This window comes from Cebus imitator, unplaced genomic scaffold, assembly GCF_001604975.1.
Source record: "Cebus imitator isolate Cc_AM_T3 unplaced genomic scaffold, Cebus_imitator-1.0 Scaffold385, whole genome shotgun sequence".
Lineage (NCBI taxonomy): Eukaryota > Metazoa > Chordata > Mammalia > Primates > Cebidae > Cebus > Cebus imitator.
In genome coordinates this window covers 32,757-52,686 of record NW_016107700.1, presented here as the reverse complement: position 1 = coordinate 52,686, position 19,930 = coordinate 32,757, and the positions used below count along the sequence as shown (strand labels likewise).

At 40.9% G+C, this 19,930-nt stretch overlaps 1 protein-coding gene across 1 annotated transcript in view; it reads right to left on the bottom strand.

The window, feature by feature from the left end:
- Positions 1 to 3,030: 3,030 nt before the first annotated feature.
- Positions 3,031 to 19,930, bottom strand: part of RESF1 (retroelement silencing factor 1) — a 26,450-nt gene continuing 9,550 nt past the window's right edge. Inside the window, 4 exon segments of the mRNA XM_017507897.2 lie at positions 3,031 to 3,758; positions 10,412 to 10,495; positions 11,778 to 11,950; positions 11,952 to 16,850. Of these exon segments, the coding sequence (XP_017363386.1) occupies positions 3,601 to 3,758; positions 10,412 to 10,495; positions 11,778 to 11,950; positions 11,952 to 16,783 (5,247 nt within the window). The 5' untranslated portion in view covers positions 16,784 to 16,850 and the 3' untranslated portion in view covers positions 3,031 to 3,600.

Sequence of the window (19,930 nt, the reverse complement as noted above, 5' to 3'; positions counted from 1 at the left end):
CAGGAGAATTGCCTGAACCCAGGAGGCGGAGGTTGCGGTGAGCCGAGATCGCGCCACTGCACTCCAGCCTGGGTAACAAGAGCGAAACTCCGTCTCAAAAAAAAAATAAATAAATAAAAATAAAAATTAAGTTAAATATTTTAAAAGTTCATATAGTTACCATAAGCTGAGATCTATTGAAGTTTTAAAGAATAAATGTAGTTACAGGCATGCTGCCTCGTGCCTATGGTCCCAGCTACTTGGGAGGATGAGGTATAGGAGAATAGCTTGAAAATGGGAGGCAGAGGTTTCAGCGAGCTGAGATTGCAGCACTGTATTCTAACCTGGGTGACAGAGTGAGACTTCATTTCAGAATAATAATAAATTTAGTGTAACCTAAGTGTACAGTGTTCATAAAGTCAACAGTAGTATACAGTAATGACCTGGGCCTCCACATTCACTTACTTGCAATTCACTGACTTGCAAAAAACTTCATCCTGCAAGTTGCACTCGTGGTTCATGTTTAAGTGCCCAAAGCAGGTACATCATTCATTTGTTCATTCATTGAGATGGAGTTTTGTTCTTGTTGCCCAGACTAGAGTGCAGACGTGCAATGTCAGCTCACTGCAACCTCTGCCTCCCAAGTAGCTAGGATTACAGGTATGCACCACCACATCCAGCTAATTTTTTGTATTTTTAGTCGAGCCCAGGTTTCACCATGTTGGCCAGGCGGGTCTCAAACTCCTGATTTCAGGTGATCCACCCAAGCTGGGCCTCCCCAAGTGCTGGCATTACAGGCATGAGCCACTGTGCCGGGCACTATTTATTTTTTATACTGCATTTTTACAGTACCTTTTCTATGTTTAGAGACACAAATACTGTTATAATTTCCTACGGCATTCAGTACAGCAACATGATGTCCACATTTGTGGCCTGTGAGCAATAATGTATACCATACGGATTAGGCATGCAGTAGGACATCTCAATTAACTACACCTTATTAGAGATGCTTGGGACTGAAAACATTTCAGATATTTTTGGATCTTGGAATATTGGCATTATACTTATCACCTAGGCATCCCTAATACCAAGATGCAAAATCCAAAATGCTCAAACAAGCATTTTCTTTGAGTGTCACATTGGCATTCAGAAAATTTCAGATTTTGGAACACTTTGGATTTTTTTTTTTTTTTTGAGACAGAGTTTCGCTCTTGTTGCCCAGGCTGGAGTGCAATGGCATGATCTTGGCTCACTGCAACCTCTGCCTCCTGGGTTCAAGCAATTCTACTGCATCAGCCTCCCAAGAGCTGGGATTACAGGTACCTGCCACCACAGCTAATTTTGTTTTTAGAAGGGGTTTCACCGTATTGGTCAGGCTGTCTTGAACTCCTGACCTCAGGTGATCTGGCTGCCTTGGTCTCCCAAAGTGCTGGGCTTATGGGTGTGAGCCACCATGACCAGCCCTGGATTTTAGATTTAGGATATTCAACTAGGTTTACACAAACCTAGTACATTCTAGGATAGTCACACACGAACAAAACTGGCCAGGCACAGTGGCTCACACCTGTAATCCCAGTACTTTAGGAAGCCGAGGCAGGCAGAGATGGCCAGAGGGGAACCGATCTCTTATTTAGGCATAATATTTATAATTTTTCACTCTCTAAAAAATGAAGGCCAGGTGTGGTGGCTCACACCTGCAATCTCAGCACTTTGGAAGGCTCAGAAGGGTGGATTACCTCAGGTCAGGAGTTCGAGGCCAGCCTAACATGGTAAACCCCATCTCTACTAAAAATACAAAAATTAGCAAGGTGTGATGCTATGTGCCTGTAATCCCAGCTACCTGGGAGGCTGAAGCAGGAGAACTGCTTCAGCCCAAGAGGTAGAGGATGCAGTGAATGGAGATTGTGCTACTGCACTCCAGCCTGCGCAAAAGAATGAGACTCCATCTCAACAAACAAACCAAGATCACCTAGAGATGCATTTCTCAGAACATATCCCTGTCATTAAATAATGCATGACTGTAGTTGTTTCCTAAAGGTTGGTTGTAATATGAAAGCTGAAAGCACAAGAAATTGCAATGTTTCATTAAAATCCATTGGTCTACCTTGTACATAGTTTATAAATGAAAATTAGACATAGCAAGATTTTTTTGAGACGGAGACTTGCTCTATTGCGAGGCTGGAGTGCAGCAGCGCGTTCTAGGCTCACTGCAACCTCTGACTCCCTAGTTCAAGCAACTCTCCTGCCTCAGCCTCCCAGGTAGCTGGCATTACAGGCAAGTGCCACCATGCCTAGCTTTTTTTTTGTATTTGTAGTAGAGACAGGGTTTCACTATGTTGGCCAGGATTGTTTTGATCTTCTGACCTCATGATCCACCTACCTCGGCCTCCCAAAGTGCTAGCTGCTGCACCTGGCCAGCATTAAGATTTTATAAAATAACCAACATGTTCTGGGCGTGGTAGCTGACATCTGTAATCCCAGTACTTTGGGAGGTCGAGGCCAAAGTATTGGTTGAGCCCAGGAGTTCAAGACCATTCTGGACAACATGATGAAATCTCATGTCTCCAAAAATATATATATATATTTTTAAATTATGTGCTCACTTTGGCAGCACACATACTAAAATTGGAACAATATAAAGATTAGCAAATTAAATCATACATTTTTAATTAGCCAGGTATAGTAGCACACTGTAGTCTCAGCTACTTAGGAGGCACAGCTAGGAGGATTGTTTAAGCCCAGGAGCAGTGATTACAGTGATCCATGATCCTAACACAGTACTCCAGCCTAGAAAGTGAGATCCTGTCTCAGAACAAAAACTGACCCTTTTCTAGCAGTCATAAAATAAAACTAGAAAGTTATATCTTGACTTCCACACTTTCTTGCAATTTCCTGAACCTTGTAAATTTTTGTGTTCTCATCTGAATGCAATCTAAAAACAACTACTGTCATAGCCAATAAGCTGTGACATTTCAGCTTTTGAAAGCACTTTCTAAAATGGGTCCTTAAAGGTAGGAATCCAATAAGAAACTGAACTGTGAAGATTGCAAATTAGTTTTTTAAAAAATAAATGTTTATTTCAAGTATGAAAAGTAATGTTTAAACATTGTCCAAAAATCATGTTCAGTTTCACAAGTATAAAATAAGACTTCTGGAAACAAAAAAAAGTTTACGATTTGTTATAAAATACTTAAGAATATACTTTGACATTCACATCACAGTGGGCATTTCTGAAAAATAAGTTTTGCTAATACAGCTTAGAAACCAAAACATATTTACAGTCCCATTTAAATAAACAAGTCCTTAACTGAGGAACAGTCCTCCCTCAGGACGGATAGGATTTCCAATCTATTTGTATAAGCATACCTTTTTAAATAATGGTAAACCTGGTTCAATAAAGTAGACATTCAAATATCTTACTGTTTCCCCAATGAATAACATCCATTTCTTACATATGCCTACCCAAAGTTCTCAAGCTGTTTTCATTAAGCACTTTCAATGAAATACAATGAAAGTGGGAACCAAACTTTATCATGGCATTTCTGATTAGTTACAGCAAAATATTCTGAACTGAAAAGGAAAGAAATTTCCCAGTGGCAACTACAAAACCACATATTATAATTATTTTACAGGACTGCTACCAAGGCTTCTACTTCTCTTCTCCAGGTACATCTTTTTGTAGGTTTGAAACATTGCTTTTGAATCCTTTACAGGGTTTTGTAGCATCTCAAATCCATCTGCACTGAAGCTTCTCTTCGGGTGTCTTGAATTAATATTATCTAAAAGAAACAAAGTTTACTTACCCTAATGTTAGCTGTGGTCCATACATAATCAAAACTGAAAGGGAAAGTATCTATTTGTGGGATAAAAAATTAAGGCAAGGAGTTAAGCAAAAGTTTGAGAACTGTAGCTCTTCACCCATCGAGTTGTAAGTTATATGCACATGACAACCTGCCATTCTTTTGGGAGCTGTTTTCTAATCTCACTTCCTTGCCCCATCCTCAATTCCCTTGGGCTGTTCTGCTCTACCTTACTCTTGGCTAAATAAAATATATCATTGCAAAAAACATTAATGTGACCTTTTAAACAGCTATGTAAACTAGCAATATAAAGAATACAAGTAGGCCGGGAATGGTGGCTCACGCCTGTAATCCAAGCACTTTGGGAGGCCGAGGTGGGCGGATCACCTGAGGTGGGGAGTTCGAGACCAGCCTGGCCAACATGGAGACACTCCATCTCAAGTAAAAACACAAAATTAATCAGGCATGGTGGTACATGCCTGTAATCTCAGCTACTCAGAAGGCTGAGGCAGGAGAATCATTTGCCTGGGAGGTGAAGGTTGCACGCAGCTGAGATCACACCATTGCACTCCAGCCTGGGCAACAAAAGCGATACCCTATCTCAAAGAAAAACAAAAACAAAAACAAAAAACAAAGAATACAAGTATGAGTCAGTCCCCAACAGTACATGAAAAGGATAGTTTTCATATTTTGGTACCATGTCCATACTTTCCTGTTTCTTTAGACCACTTCAGTATTACATTAATTTCAGTATCCTCTTTTTATAATGACCCATCACCTACTGAAAATATGTTAAGGCTGGGCATGATGGTTCACGCCTGTAATCCCAGCACTCTGGAGGCCAAGGTGGGTGGATCACATGAAGCCAGTTAGAGACCAGCCTGGCCAACATGATGAAACCCTGCTTCTACTAAAAGTACAAAAATTAGCTGGGCAGAGGCTGCAGTGAGCTGATATTGTGCCACTGCACTCCAGCCTGGGCAACAAAGTGAGACTATCTCGAGAAGAAAAAAAAAAAAAAATATATAGATATATATATATATATATATACTTTGACCAAGTCTTGCTGTTGTTGGCTCAGGCTGGAGTGTAATGCAATCTCGGCTCACTGCAACCTCCACTTCCCGGATTCCAAGCAATTCTCCTGCCTCAGCCTCCTGAGTAGCTGAGATTATAGGCGCCCGCCACCATGCCTGGCTAATAATTTTGCCTTTTTAGTAGAGACTGCACGTTTCACTATGTTGGCCAGGCTGGTCTCAAACTCCTGACCTCAGGTGATCCACCTGCCTCGGCCTCTCAAAGTACTGGGATTACAGGCGTAAGCCACCATGTTGGGCCAAAAATATATTTAAAACACGTAACCTATTAAATATCATAGCCTAGCCTAGCCTAGCCTACCTTAAACACTCTCAGAACACTTACATTAGCCTACAATTGGACAAAATCGAATACAAAGTCTGTTTTGAAAAACAAAACAAAAAAGCATTCAATGTCTCATGTGATTACTATGTTTTGAGATGGAGTCTTACTCTGTTGCCAGGCTGTAGTATAGTGGCGTGATCTCAGCTCACTGCAACCTCTGCCTCCCAGGTTCAAGCAATTCTCCTGCCTCAGCCTCCTGAGTAGCTGGGACTACAGGCATGTGCCACCACGCTCACCTAATTTTTATATTTTTAGTAGACATGGGGTTTTCACCATGTTGGCCAGGATTGCCTTGATCTCTTGATCCACCCACCTCAACCTCCAAAGTGCTGGTATTACAGGTATGAGCCACCATGTCTGGCCTGATTTATTTAATACTATAGTGAAAATGAAAAACAGAATTGCTGTATGGGTACTCAAAATACACTTTCTACTTAACGTGTATCACTTTCATACCATCATAGTCAAGAAATCCTTAGTCAAACCACTGAAGTTAGGGTTTATCTGTACATTTCATTCCTGCTGTAGCTATTTCCTTCTGAATAATGGGGTCCTGGTTTTGTCTTTTTCTACCTGAGTGTATGGAGTATTCTGTTCTGTTAGTTCTTTATATCTGCTGCAAATTTTACTTGTTTGCTTTCTTTGCGAATTAGTAACACTGAAGCCTAAGATGATCTCTTGTTACTTTCCAAGAAATTCTTGTCATTTCCTCTTCATCTCTTTACCCTAGCTTAGGACTTCAAACATGCTGCAAACTTTGCTACCGAATTTAGGTGTTTGTTTCTCCTGTGTTTTGTGGTTTTGTTTTGTTTTTTGAGACGGGGTCTTGGCTCTGTTGCCCAGGCTGGAGTGCAGTGCTGCCATCAGGGCTTAATGCAGCCTCAACTCATGGGCTCAGGTGATCTTCCTTCCTCAGTTTGCCAAGAAGCTGGGACTACAGGTGCACTTCCCTACACCCAGCTAATTTTTTAAAAAGTTCTTTGTGGCCAGCCCGGTAGATCATGAGGTCAAGAGATCAAGACCATCCTGGCCAACATGGTGAAACCCCGTCTCCACGAAACATACAAAAAAAAATTTAGCTGGGCATGGTGGCATGAACCTGTAGTTCCAGCTACCCGGGAGGCGGAGGTTGCAGTGAGTCAAGATCATGCCATTGCACTCCAGCCTGGCTCCTGGCGATAGAGTGAGACTCTGTCTCAAAAATAAACAAAAAAAAGTTCTTTGTAGAGAAGGGGTCTCCTGATGTTGCTCAAGCCTGTCTCAAACTCCTGGGCTCAAGCCATCCTCTGGCCTTGGCCTCCCAAGTGCTGGGATGATGCACATGGGCCCAACACAGGCCAGGTAAGTTTCTTTTATAGCTGTCTGGGAGACCGAAGCATTTTTCTCTCACTTCACAGTTGGTTCACAGTTCTCTAGCCTTTTTGTCTGAGGTGTGTAATTCACTATTCCTCAGAGATCCCTTCTTCAGAGCCAGCTTCATTCATCCCTCATAGCCTTCTAAAAATGCCCATGTAGCCGGGCATGGTGGCTCACCTTTGGCGGGCCAAGGTGGGCAGACTGAGGTCAGGAGGAGTTCAAGACCAGCCTGGACAACATGGTGAAACCCTGTCTCTACTAAAAATACAAAAATCAGCCAGGTGTGGTGGCTCGCGCTACTTAGGAGGTTAACGCCAAGGCAGGAGAATCGCTTGAACCCAAGAAGTGGATGCTGCAGTGAGCTGAAATCGCTCCATTGCACTCCAGCCTGGGCAACAGAGCGAGATCTAAAAAATAAAAAAAAAAAGATAAGTAAATAAAATTGCCTGTGTAGCACCACCTGAGGTTTTCTTTCTTCTCACTTAGGTCTCACCTACTTGTGTCTTGTCATGCTATGACAGGGATGTATGACTCATCTCCTGGCTTGTGTTTTTCTTTCACTATGATTGAGTATTTCGACCTCACATTCGCCATGCACTGCTCATCCTGCTGTGCTATTTGCACATGTCACTTAGCTCATGCTTATCTCTGAGCCTCTCTGGTCAATCCTGTGTATCTGTCTTTTCAGTGTTTTCAGCTTCAGATTTCAAATATGCCTCTTGCTTTTTTTTCTTTGAGATAATGATCACGTCTCTCCTGTTTCCAAGGAGCTTTTTTCTTGCCCCAATCTCCATGCCCATTTGTATCTTTCTCATTTTTGTCTTTCTCCCTTCCAACCCGAGGGGCACTTTTTTCCACTCAGGCCTCTCACTGCTCTTCATTCACTCCTCTTTAGGTTATTTGTCCTGTTCTGATTAAGAGTGTACTTCTGCAGTGATTCAAGTTTTTTTCCATATGCATGTTTCAATCCTATCTCTTTTTTTTTTTTCCCAGATAGAATCTTGCTCTGTCACCCAGGCTGGAGTATAGTGGTTCAATCTCAGTTCACTGGAATCTCTGCCTCCTGGCTTCAAGTGATTCTCCTGTCTCAGCCTCCTGAGTAGCTAGGATTACAGGTGTGCCACACACCCAGCTAATTTTTATATTTTTAGTAGAGACAGAATTTCACCATGCTGGCCAGGGTGGTCTCGAACTCCTGGCCTCAGGCCATCCACCCGCCTCGGCCTCCCAAAGTCCTAGGATTACAGGTGTCAGCCAGCCACTTTGCCCGGCCTCTGCTCAATTTTTACATGCCTGCTTCTACGTATTTGTTTGAAGTTCTCTTCACAACCTTTGTCAATTCCTTTTGTAAGATGTGCTTCTAGGTCGGGCGCCATGGCTCACGCCTGTAATCCTAGCACTTTGGGAGGCCGAGGTGGGTGGATCACCTGAGGCCAGGAGTTCAAGACCAGCCTGGCCATCAGCGTTACCCAGGTTGGAGTGCAATGGCACGATCTTGGCTCACCGCAACCTCCGCCTCCTGGGTTCAGGCAATTCTCCTGCCTCAGCCTCCGAAGTAGCTGGGATTACAGGCACGCACCACCATGCCCAGCTGATTTTTTGTATTTTTAGTAGAGACGGGGTTTCACCATTTTGACCAGGATGGTCTCGATCTCTTGACCTCGTGATCCACCCGCCTCGGCCTCCCAAAGTGCTGGGATTACAGGCGTGAGTCACCGCGCCCGGCCGAAACCCCATCTAAAAAAAAAAAAAAAAGATGTGCTTCTTTCTCTTAGTAAAATTTTGCTGCTCTCCTTTTTTGAAGCTCTGAACCCCTTTGCCTATTTAATAAACCAAAACTAAGACAAAACTTTTGAGCTCTAGCTTTTAATTCTCAAAGCCAAATCCTAAAAACAAGGTACTTTCACTGTATTAACTATCAAATACTTGGCTGGATGCGGTGGCTCACACCTGTAATCTAGCACTTTGGGAGGCGGAGGTGGGGGGATCACATGAGTTCAGGAGTTTGGGACCAGCCTGGTCAACATAGTGAAAGTAACCTGTCTCTACTAAAAATACAAGAACTACCCAGGCATGGTAGTGCACTTGTAGTTCTAGCTACTCAGGAGGCAGAGGCAGGAGACTCACTGGAATCCAGGAGTCAGAGGCTGCAGTGAGCTGAGACCATGCCACTGTACTCCAGCCTGGGCAACAGAGCATCTCAAAACTAAATTAAACTAACTCAAAACTCTAGCTTCTTTAGTTGGTCCTCAGCCCAAATACCTTCCCAGCAAATAACACAGCTAAGATCAGTCTCTCATTAGTAAAAAACAGTCATCCCTCAGTATTGAAGAGGGATTGATTCCAGGACGCCTCTGCAGCACCCACCCAAATAGATACCAAAATCTGGGGATGCTTAAGTCCCTTATATAATGGCATAGCAGTTTTACCTAATCTAAAGCATATCCCCTACATACCTTAAATCATTTCCAGATTACTTTTAATACCAAATACAACGTAAATCCTATGTAAACAGTTGTTACACTGTATTGTCTTTCAAGTTTCTATTTTTATTTTTTTTCCCCAAGTATTTTCAATCCACAGTTGTTTGAATCTACAGATACAGAACACGCAGATATGGAGGGCTGACTATACCTCAACCATACTTAACGGACTTTGAAGAGAGGGGACCAGGTTCCAGTCCCTATTCAGTAACTAGCAATGAAACATAAGTCAAATGATGTCACACCTCTTATCTATAAAATGGGAATATCCTTGCCTAAATTGTATTGAGGTTTAATGAAATTTACACGTGAATAATCGAATTCAGGGGCTGGCAAACAGTCCAGCCTGCTGCCTATTTTGGTAGATAAAATTTAAATAGAGGCCAGGCGTGATGGCTCATGCCTGTAATCCCAGTACTTTGTGGACCACCTGATCCCAGTTTAGCCTGGCCAACATGGTGAAACCCTATCTCTACTAAAAATACAAAAAATTTAGCTGGGTGTGGTGGTGTGCACTTGTAGTCCCAGCTACGAGAGGCTGACAGAGAAGAATCACTTGAATTCGGGAGGCGAAGGTTGCAGTGCAGCAAGATCATGCCACTGCACTCCAGCCTGGGTGACAGAGTAAGACTCTGTCTTTAAAAAAAAAAGGTAATCAGAACACAGCTGATACTCATCTACATATTATCTGCAGCCACTTCCTTGAAACAACAGACTCAGAGCTGAGTAGTCAGGACATACACTTGATGACCCAGAAAACCTAAAGTATTTGCTGTCTGGAACTATACAGGTAAAACAAAAATCTTATCTAACTTATTGTGATGAGAATTATTTTCCTGTTAAAAGAAAGTTAAGTCCCACAGCATAACAACAGGAAAATGTCTCCTATCACTCAAGTACAAACACTGAATGACTGAAAAAAAGAACATGGGGCCGGGCACGGTGGCTCACACCTGTAACCCTAGCACTTTGGGAGGCCAAGGCAGGCAGATCATAAGGTCGAGAGACTGAGACCACTGTGGCTAGTTTGGTGAAACCTTGCCTCTATTAAAAATACAAAAATTAGCTGGGCACGGTGGTGTGCACCTGTAGTCCCAGCTACTCGGGGGAGACTGAGGCAGAAGAATTGGTTGAACCCAGGAGGCAGAGGTTGCAGTGAGCCGAGATTGCGACACTGCAGCAAACTTCATCTCAAAAAAANAAAAAAAAAAAAAAAAAAAAAAAAAAAAAAAAAAAAAAAAAAAAAAAAAAAAAAAAAAAAAAAAAAGAAAGAAGGATAAAATCATACTTTACAATCATATCATAATCATAATCTAACTTTCATATACCAGATAGGCAGATAAGTAGAAACAAGACTTAAAAATACTTTACCTTTTTCTTGGCTGTTTTTCTGTGTTTTTTTCTTCATAGTAACACATTTTAACCAGTCTTCTTTTGTACTTTTTATTCCTGAAACTATTTAAATATTCATTTTCAGAACTCTAGATATTGCTAATCATCTCCTTTAGTACTACAACGAAGGAAAATCATGTAAGCTGAAAACAGATTTTGGAAGGCACTTGATATAACCATATGTAACACAACTCAATAAAAAGGACTGGAAAAATAATTTCCCCTATTTGAAATGCTTATCTCATCATTAAAAAATGAGTTTATCCTTACTATGTAATTATGTTCCCCTCACCTGAGCTGAACAGGTCAACACATCAAGATATTTAAGGACACATGAGATAGAAAGTTACATACCCCCACCCGTTTCCCATGTTCTGATTATATCTACACCTCAAATTCTAAGGACCCAAATGAAAGAATCTATTGAAAGCACTAATTTTTTATAAAATGAGTATATCCCTATATTCTTTTCCAGGAAAACATATCCTATTTATGCTATTGTTTTATGAACCCCAACAAACATAGTCAGAAAAGCAAAGACTCCAATTTCCATTCAAATCCTTAAGTTTTCCAGTCTTGAGTTTCTTAGCACAATGCTTTACATATAATATCCACAACCTCTAAATGTTCCCTTAGTACCACAAATAACTAGCTATCAATTTTCTCCTTCCTTCCTGCACTACATTGAGAAGTCTACCATTAGGTTACCTAATATTCATAAGCTGCCAGCTTGGCTCTACAGATTTTAAATTGTAACACCGGACAATACTACCTTCATGGCCCTTCCAGCTTCTGAGTAGGCTAGATGTTACCATTTTAACTATAGTGATAACACAGTCATCAACTGTTTCAAAGATGACAATTAGTCAACCCATTTCCATATGAACAAAAAGACTTCATTATTAATAATTACATATCCTCTAGTATTTAGAACAAAATTTCAAGTTCACAGGTCTTTGAAATTACGAGTCCAAAGGAAAATTAACAAAATCAAGACTTTACAACACTGGCAACTTGACACTTTTCTGACATTCAAGGAATGTGGAAATGTTTTTCACAGTACAGCCTTTTGGGTACTAACTGAAATATTTCTATCTGGCAAGTTTTATATAGCTTGTCATGACTACCAATTTCCTACAACTTACAATAAGGTGGCAATAAACACAAAACAAATATTCCCCAATAAAACATAGCTTTACCAGGCAAAACAAATACTAGGTACAGTAGTGGCATAACACATTTAAGTCTTTCCCAGCAGCCCAGACAGCATGAGAGGTGCTAGCCCAAATATTGACCTATGGCTCTTTACAATGTTGTAGACACCACCAAGAAAATCATACTGGACCTTGCACAGGGGCTTGCTCCTTCCTGGGATGAGGCTTTACATCCTTCCGTTCTTCCACAGGGTTTGCATTCTTTAGTAAGATATCTGGACATAATTTAAACTCCAGCATGTTTGATTTATCTGTGTTATCTTTTGCTGGTAAAAAGGCCTTACATTTATTTTCCTGTCTCTTTATGAAGCTTCCCGGGTGAACTGTCTAATTTGGTGAGACAAATGCTTTCACGTTCAGTGCATTTAAATGCAACTCTATTCAGATATAATTTCTTTTGATCCTTTACTTGGGGAGGTATTTGGCTGAATTGAGCTTCACTGCTTATACTGGTTAATTTCTTGTCTAATTTAGTCTGGTCAATCCATATTTTGTCAGACTGCTTTCTATCAATTTTTTCTTTAACATTCTTTAAAATATTGTATGTTTTAGACTCCTCAGAATGGTGGATTTTGAGGCTTTTACCATGGCTTGTCAAGCCATTTAATGATTCTTTAGAGGTCTGTACACTGCTGCTGTGTCTCTCATTCAATTTCCCACAACTTCCGACCTGCACAAATTTACTGGGTCTCACGCGTTCAGAATCACATGGTACATTTTTCACACAGATTTTCAATGCTTTATTACTCACAGCTTCTTTATGTATCTGCCTTTGTAAATACTCCTTAGGAATTGGAATTCTAAATTTAGATGAACTAGCTTTCGTGTCTAAAGACTTAGTATTTGATACTATCTTTTCCTTAACAATGGCTCTCTCCTTTGGGTTTGACGAAGACTCACCTAATTTGAACGTAGCTCCCACACTTTCATTCTGTTCTTGTTTATCATGTTTCTTCCTCTTTACTTCCATATCTAATATGTTCCCTTGGTCTAACTTCCTTTTTTCCAAATGTTTTTGTTTGAAGCCATCTGGTTTGAATTTCAATTTTATCTTTTCTGGCGATGACTGTCCCAAGGAACTATGCTTCTTATATAGATCTTTATTTGACAAAAAAGCTGTTTTTGCTTTTAGCGGGCGTGAGTTCTGTGTCATATGTTTCTTCTGTTGGGTTTCTTGAGAAGCTTGTTCATAAGATGCTGTCATTTTATTACTGGAGTGAAAGGTTACCTCATGAAACCTCAGTTTTTTTTTTTCGTGATTTTGCAAGGGATCATCTAGTTTATCACATTTAGATGAAAACTGACCAGCAGTTAATTCTTGTTCCATTCTTGGTATGCTTTTATGTTTCGTTTTGGATGCATCTTTTATATTATTATCGTATTGTATTTCAGGAAAATGACTTTCCCCATCTGGAGGAGTAGGAGTCGTCTTTGGATTATTTAGAAGGATCTTAGATTCAGCAACAGGGACAGCTCTATCAGAGGTTCTCTCTCCTTTTTTACAACTGTTGGTCTCCAAAGGAGAACACTGGTCTTTTCCTTTCTCTTCCTCTGAAGTTGAGTTCTTGATGGAATCACACTGACACTGGGGTACTCCTTCATAAATCACAGAGAGCCACCCCAACGCACAGCAGTGGATGTCATCTTTCTCTGAGTCCAGTATCACAGACTCACGACCTTCTCCTCCTGCAGGTGCCTGCAGGTCACAATGGCTACCTACCTCTGTGATGGGCTTTTCTTTCTCAGGTTCTTCCAACTTGTCTACCACACAGGGTTGATCATCCTGTTCAGTAAATATTTCTTTCATTTGCTCTGAGCTTAACATTGTAATTTGTATTTGATCTCCTGGGTCTTTGGAGTCACAACTGGTTTTATCAGCAGTTTGATCTTCTGAGATCGGGTATGTTGTTTGCTGGCCCACAGAACCATCACGTGTATTAACAGCCTCAATGCCATAAGGAAACTCTTTTAAAAGTTCTGACAGCTGATCATGTAGGTATAAGACAGGTGCCTTATCACTGTGAATTTCATTTCTTGCAGGACCTTGGGTAGTGTAATTGCTGGATACATCAGTTTCCTGGGGGTAAATATCCTCCTGAATAGCAGCTGATGAACACGTATCATTAGCTGTGCTTTCTTCGGTGGCATGCTCCAAACTACTTTCCTCCAGAATTCCTCTGTTTACTTCAAGATTATTAAAAGACGACTCTAAGGGTGGCTCTGACTTTGGCTGATCACATATTTTCTGTGAAACATCTGTGCACTGTACAGGTTTATCTTTTTGAAAACTAAAGTCTTTATTTTCAGTGGTATCATCTGATTGTTTTTCTGGTTCTCCACAACCAATCCCTCGCTGATTGGGTAGAGATGGTTTCTGTGGCTCAATCACTTTCAAAGAAACAGAGCTGAATATCTTTGCAATTTGGGAATTGTAAGCAGTATCACCTTCAACCAGAGAACATATATTGTCAATCTGTAATATATCACTACTCACAACAGTATTATCCCTTGATTCCTGTGAGGTTTGCTGATCACTCATAGGAGAATGGATAGCTGACTCTAATTTGTCATGCTTTCCTTGACTGACATTAAGTGTGCCTTCTGAATGACCATGAGTTGAGTCATTCTGCTTTTCCTTCTCAGTTAGTGGGAAAATCTTGGTTGATACTGCAGTACTTGCTACTGGTCCACTAACATCAACTTTCAAAGCAGCAGCTGTCTTTGCATTTTCTGCCAACTGATTTTGTAAACTACAAACACTGCCTTCTTTAATAACTGGATACACTGTTTCAGGTAACGCTGCAGGTGTTACTCCTTTGACAGACAATGTTTTGACATCTGACAGAATTAACGGTGAGACTACAGCAATCTGAAGTTCTGTTCCCTTTGTTGTATTTATGCCTGAAGACTCGTAATTGTGCACTACCACTGACAAACCTGTTTGCGGTGCAGGATTACTTATTTTATTCTGAGAATTTGAATTTCCCACAATTGAACAAGGACTCTTAACATGGATGTTAGCAGGCTTTGAAATACCAACTGCTGTTGCGTTTGTTCTGAGTTTATCACACTGCTTTTCTTTCATACTTTCTGAAGGTTGCTTTTTCCAAAGAGAAAGACAGGTTGCTAGCACTTCCATGGAACAGCTACTGTCACTTTTAGCAGGTGTTCCTTTTGTTGAGGATTCTTGTTCACTGCAAAAAGGGTTGTCCGAAGTCCCACCACTTACATTAGAAATACTTGGAGTTTCCATGGTCTTCAAATTTAGTTGGTTACCAGTCTTTTGGGTACTTGGGTTCATTTCACAACTGTCTGGTTTAGAATCCTGAATAGTTTGACTAGCATCTTTTAATACTGTCTTCTGAGTCTTACCTGCCTGTAAAAGCAAACTGATAAGTAGTGCATTTTTATTTTGAATGTTTGATGTATATTCCTCAGTGGACATGGACTTGGGAACAGAAATTGTTTCACAAACTGCTGAATTTTGCTCAACTTTGCTAACATTTTCTGATGAAAGCTGAGTACTCAATATTGCCTGGGTCATCTCAACAGCTGATGTCTTTGAAGTGAGAACTTTCACATCATGAGTCTGGTCTGGCATTGGCTGCTTTTCACAATAGACAGGATTTGGTAAAACAACCGAATTAACTTGGTTAAACCTTCTGCAATTGATTTTCTGAATGTCAGAATTCAGCGTACATTCAGTCTTACTTGTTTCTGTAGATTTCACTACTGTAGGTGGTTGTCTGTCTGCCTTCTCTGACGGTCCTGGAGTTATCTGTGGTGCAGACTGGATTTTGGAAGTTTGTTTCAGAGACAATTCAGAATTCTGACCTGGTTCACTGTAAGAGGTATTAGTCATTTTAATACAACCTGCTGCCATCAAAAGATCTTTATTGATTTTAATTTTCCTTGCAAGTTCTGAAAACTTCTGTTTTATTTCTAATAATGTTTTAATATCCCTTACTAGCTTTTCTTTTGTAACACTTGTGTCCAGTACTTGATTTGAAGTTGGATTACAAGAATCCTTTCTTTTCTCTTCATTATTTTGAGCAAGAGTCTGAACACCAACCACAGAAGATCTAACGGGATCATTAAAAGGTTGTTTACTGCTGGTACTTACTTTTAAGTTAGAGAAATTTCCAATTGTGCTAATACTTTCATTAGGGTTTTGCCACTGCTGTTGAAAGCTGTTCCTCATTTCAGATGAGTGCATTTCTCCACTCGGAGGAACTTCCATAGACAAGTGTTTAGTAATACACTGAGTACTTTGCAAAGGCTGGCTTCCATATCTCCAGTTGTAAGGAGGAGGAGGTCTTCTGTCAGTGTGCATGGCATACTGCTGTGATGGTACAGCTGCAGTCTGCTTTGACAATAAAGTTAGTACAGAATTTGGAAGCTGACTATTTTTAACTTGTAATGATGTAGTAAAGTTTCCTTTCTGAATGGCAGGATCTTGTAAAAAGCTTTGTGGTGAGTAACGGTATAGCTTTGGAGGTGGTCTGTAATCCGGGTAAGTCAGTCCCTTAGACATATAGTGTTGTGTCCAATCAACCTGCTGCTCTGAAAAAGACTGGTTAAGTCCCTGGTTTCCTTGGTAAGCCACAGGAAGTCGCGTAGAATTAGAAGGGATCATTTGCATATGCATAGAATAGGTATCTGATGTTACCAATTGACTCTGCAGTGCAGGCATATTGGGTGTATTAGTTCCAAAATCAGTTTGATGAGACCCAGTTGCCCCAATAGGAGAATGCACAGGATTCCTCATTGCTGAGTTCGACCATACATTTTGTGTAGCTCCTGAAGACATTTGCAAATTTTGAGTTAGCTGTTTGGGTCCATTAACATTTGCATATGTTATTCTTTCTACTGAAGTATGTGAGGTCACAACTGTCCCATTATGCATATCAGAAACAGAGATTTGTTGAGGATAATTCTGGATATTTGGCAGTGGCTGTGAAATTGGATTTGAATTACTGGGATACATGCATGCTTCTTGGTTACTTCCAGGACAGCTGAAAGAACTTGGAGATGTTGTGGTAACTTGGTTTATTAAAGACTGCTGCAAAAAAGGTGGCTGGCTTTTCGGATACAGTGGTGGTAATGTAGCACTCTTTGGTTTTGCATTCCAATTCATTGTTGGTTTGACACAGTAGCAATGTATTACAAGTCAGTTATAAGTCAGTTGTTTGAATGTCAGGAATCTGTAAGAAACAAAAATCTTTTATTAAAATGCTGTTTTGCCTAGATAGAACCTCTAAAAAAAATCAGTAGCTGACTATTCATCCTAATTACCGAAACTTCTGAGCAGCCTCATCTTTAATTTGGGAAGAGAAAGAGCAATAGAGGATACAACAAGGCAAGTGTCAATGAAATTTCTAAAGTGTTTAACAGAAATTCACTCTACACAATTAACAGCTAGCTTTTTGTTACATTTCAACTCCAATCACATTATGCTTTTACTTATTTTAACAGACTCTCTATTCTAAGTAATCCATGCTAATTGTATCAAAAAAAAAAAATGCCCAAACATATGGTTAACAACATTAAACTCCCCAGCACTATTCAAGGTTACCTGGTTCCTGGCACAAAGCACCTAAAACCCTTGGAATTTCTTGAATGTCAGGAGTATCTTTTGTTGTTCATAATGAGAGCCCTGTTTGTGCACACCTGAGTCTATGCTATTTCAATGACTTAAGGTGGGAGCTCCTAGATACCCTCAGATAGAGCTGGTGGTCACCAAGAATACCAAGTGTTAAAGGGTTGGAACTTTTAGTTCTAACCACTGACCTCCATAAAGTGGTAGGGGAAGCTGGAGACTGCATTCTATAAAAACTCTTGGCTGGATGTGGTGGCTCATGCCTGTAATCCCAGCACTCTATAAGGCTGAGGTGGGAGGATCTCTCAAGGCTAAGAGTTCAAGACCAGTCTGGGAAACATAGTGAAACCCTATCTCTACTGAAAATTAAAAATAAAAATAAAATTAGCTCACCATGGTAGTGCATGCCCATGGCCCAGCCACCTAATCAGAAAACAGAAGGCAGGGTGGGAGGATCACCTGAGCCTGCGAGTTGAGGCTGCAGTGAGTCATGACGGTGTCACTCAACTCCAGCCTGGGTGACAGAATAAAAACAAAAAAAAAACAAAAAAAACACCTCTCTGGGTGAAGTACCTCATGCCTGTAATCCCAGCACTTTGGGAGGCCGAGGCAGGCGGATCACGAGATCAAGAGATCAAGATCATCCTGGCCAACATGGTGAAACCCCGTCTCTACTAAAAATACAAAAATTAGCTGGGCATGGTGGCGTGTGCCTGTAGTCCCAGCTACTTTGGAGGCTGAGGCAGGAGAATAGCTTGAACCTGGGAGGCGGAGGTTGCAGGGAGCCGAGATCGTGCCACTGCACTCCAGCCTGACCAACAGAGCAAGATTCCATCTCAAAACAATAATAATAAAGAGTCAATGCAATTCCAGTAAACATCCCAATGGATTTTCTTGGTGTAAATTTACAAGCCTGATTATAAACTTTCCATGGCAATGCAAAACAAGCATGAATAGCAAAGACGTATACTTTTATATATGAAAGATATTTATTTTATGACAGTTAGGAAAAAGTTCTTTTCAATACACAAAGCTAGGTCAATTGTTTATCCATATGCCACGAAATGAAAATAAGCCTTAACCAATTACACGTCCAGAGACACACACAAATCAATCCCATGGAGATCATCATTTTAAAGTTTCTAGAAACAGGCCAGGCATGGTGGCTTACTTCTGTAAATCCCAGCACTTTGAAAGGCCAAGATGGGCAAACCACCTGAGGTCAGGAGTTTGAAACCAATCTGACCAACATAGTGAAAGCCTGTCTCTACTAAAAATGCAAAAATTAGCTGAACATGGTGACACATGCCTGTAATCCCAGCTACTTGTGAGGCTGAGGCAGGAGAATCTCTTGAACCCAGGTGGCGGAGGTTGCAGTGAGCCAAGATTGCACCACTGCACTCCAGAGCCTCAGCGATGAAGCAAGACTCCGTCCCAGGAAAAAAAAAAAAAAAAAATTCTAGAAACGATACAAGAGAATATCTTTATGACCTTGGGATAGGGAAAGGTTTGTAAAACAGGGCACAATGAAAAGGTCCATAAAATAAATGGCATCAAAATTAGTCACCCGTTTATAAAAAACACCAATAAGGAAGTAAAAAACTCACGCTATAGAACATTACACTTCCAATGCATACCAAAGAGCTCATATCCAGCCTATATACGGAATTTCTTAAAAAGAAAAATGTAGATGACTCAATAAAACATAAGCATGAGGCCGGGCTCGGTGGCTCACGCCTATAATCCCAGTACTTTGGGAGGCCAAGGCAGGCAGATCATGAGGTCAGGAGTTTGAGACCAGCCTGACCAACATGGTGAAACCTCGTCTCTACTAAAAATACAAAAGTGAGCTGGGTATGGTGGTATGCGCCTGTAATCCCACCTACTGAGGAGGCTGAGGCAGGAGAATGGCTTGATCCTGAGAGGTGGAGGTTGCAGTGAGCCAGGATTGTGCCACTGCATTCCAGCCTGGGTGACAGAGTGAAACTCCATCTCAAAAAAAAAAAAAGCATGAAGCTTAATTAGACACTGTATAAGAGACACTACAGTTGATCCTTGAACAAGGCTTTGAAGTGTTTGGGTCCACTTATCTGTGGATTTTCTTTTGTCTCTGCCACCCTGGAGACAAGGTAGGCCAACTCCTCCTCTTCCTTCTCCTCTGCCTACTCAAGATAAATGTGATGAGGATAAAGACCTTAATGATATCCATTTCCACTTGATGGATAGTAAATATATTCTCTTGTGATTTTAATAAAATTTCCTGTTCTCTAGCTTATTCTAAAAATACAGTATATACTACATGTAACATACAAAATATGTATATATTAATTGTTTGTATTATTGGTAGGGCTTCCACTAAACAGTAGGCTATTAATGATTAACTTTTGGTGAGTCAAAAGTTAAATGTGGGCTGGGCGCGGTGGCTCATGCTTGTAATCCCAATTCGGGAGGCTGAGGAGGGTGGCTCACAAGGTCAGGAGTTTTCAAGAACAGCCTGGCCAAGATGATGAAACCCTGTCTCTACTAAAAATACAAAAATTAGCTGGTTGTGGTGGCGGGTACCTGTAATCCCCACTACTCGGGAGGCTGAGGCAGAGAATTGGTTGAACCCAGGAGGCAGAGGTTGCAGTGACCCAAGATTGCACCACTGCACTCCAGCCTGGGGGACAGAGCAAGACTCTTTCT